A 1,597-nucleotide genomic window follows, 5' to 3' on the forward strand; every position below is an offset into this window, starting at 1 on the left:
ACTGCGGATCGACGAGCTTTGAGTTCTGGTCGGGCGTGGTCGAGCGGACGCTGCTGAGGTCGACGTCGTCCCCCTCGGGCTGGCTGGAGGGAGCGTCCTTGTGGGCCTCGGGGCCGTCCTCCTCGAGCACCGGGACCCCTCTGGATGTGCCACACCCCATCTCAGCCCTCACTACCTACGCTACGGCCCTGTGCGGTACGGGAGGCGTCACTACGGCTACTGGGCGGGCGGACTCGAGGGGCCTCGTCACAGGAGGAGGGGAGGGGAGGGCTACGGTACGTTATCGGTCCTGGTATGTGTGTAGGATACGCTGTGCGTGCGTATTCCTACACGCACACACTCGCCCGCGCGTGCATGTATACAGACACTTCCGTGAGATAAAATAAACATACAGACACTTATTACATATCCCAGCACACGCATTTGCCACTCACTAAAACATTTTATGAGCAAAATAATCTAATCTACAACGTAAGAAACATCAATTCTACTTCTACTCATCTTTATTCATTTTTCTCAATTCCTCCCATTCTCCCATTCTACTACCCCTTACGATGTCCTTGTCTAAGAATACAGAACACACATGGGGTCCAGGTATGAAGTGCATCCTAATGAAGGTTCCTTTAATCGGCCCTCACCCCTTTCGCGGGCTAATGTCTCCCCTCTCTTTACCAGTCCTCACCCTCCCTCTCCTCAACCGTACCCTTCTCCCCTCACTCCCCCCTTTTCTCAACTACGCCCCTCTCCCCTCTCTCCCCCGCCCTCACTTCCCCCTTCTGCTCAACTACACCCCTCTCCCCTCCCCTCACTTCCCCTTTTTCTCAACCACACTGTCCATTATGACCTCAGTTCGAAACCGACTCGTCATCCGGAAAGGCAATCCACCGTGACACCGAAGCAGCTACCATGCCACAGCTTCATACACCGTGACAGGAACCCAGCCGCCTACCGTGGTGTAAACATGCATGTCCACATTCAGATCTAAACAAACATATTCTACAAAGACATTCCGTAATCATAATAAGATGAAACAAAAAATGTGCATGTATACAAACACACGCGTCGAAGCATTTATATTTTTATTCTGAGGAAGGATCACCTCAAAGGCGCATCATCACTATTCTATAGGGGAACGATATCTATACAAAAATATAACTAGTCAGGAATTATCTACACAGGGAACCACTTAGAACGTAAAAACAACTACTTGGGGATTTTTGATAAGGTCAGTACAGAGGAATGGCATGGACAGTACACTATGTAGACATTCATTACGCTATATACAGAGAAACTTTCGTGTCCTTGGCTTTGAAAGGTCCACCAATAAAGCTATCATAGAGGAGGATCTAAACCCTTGTTTTCCTAATATTAATGAATGGATTCCAAGAGTTTTTTTGTTGTTGTTTTTTTGACAAAGGTCGAGGTTGTAGCAAATAGTCCAAGGGACATAATTTGCTATAACCAGAAACAATATTAAAAAAAAGAGCCAGTACTTTGCTTTTTTCTATGAACATATATGTTCACATTCATTCAAGGCGTATATTACTCTTCATAGTCAAGCATTTAAAACATTTAATCCGGCATTCGAACTGGTGAC

The 1,597-nt window shown here is 47.0% G+C and overlaps 1 protein-coding gene across 2 annotated transcripts in view; it reads right to left on the bottom strand.

Annotated features, from left to right (window-relative positions):
• LOC119581727 overlaps positions 1-1,597 on the bottom strand; it is a gene marked incomplete in the record, with an annotated part of 43,949 nt that overhangs the window by 29,730 nt on the left and 12,622 nt on the right. For both annotated transcript variants that reach the window (XM_037929854.1, XM_037929855.1), the window contains 1 exon segment: positions 4-188. In XM_037929854.1, the coding sequence (XP_037785782.1) occupies positions 4-160 (157 nt within the window).

Source organism: Penaeus monodon, chromosome 15 (assembly GCF_015228065.2).
Source record: "Penaeus monodon isolate SGIC_2016 chromosome 15, NSTDA_Pmon_1, whole genome shotgun sequence".
NCBI lineage: Eukaryota > Metazoa > Arthropoda > Malacostraca > Decapoda > Penaeidae > Penaeus > Penaeus monodon.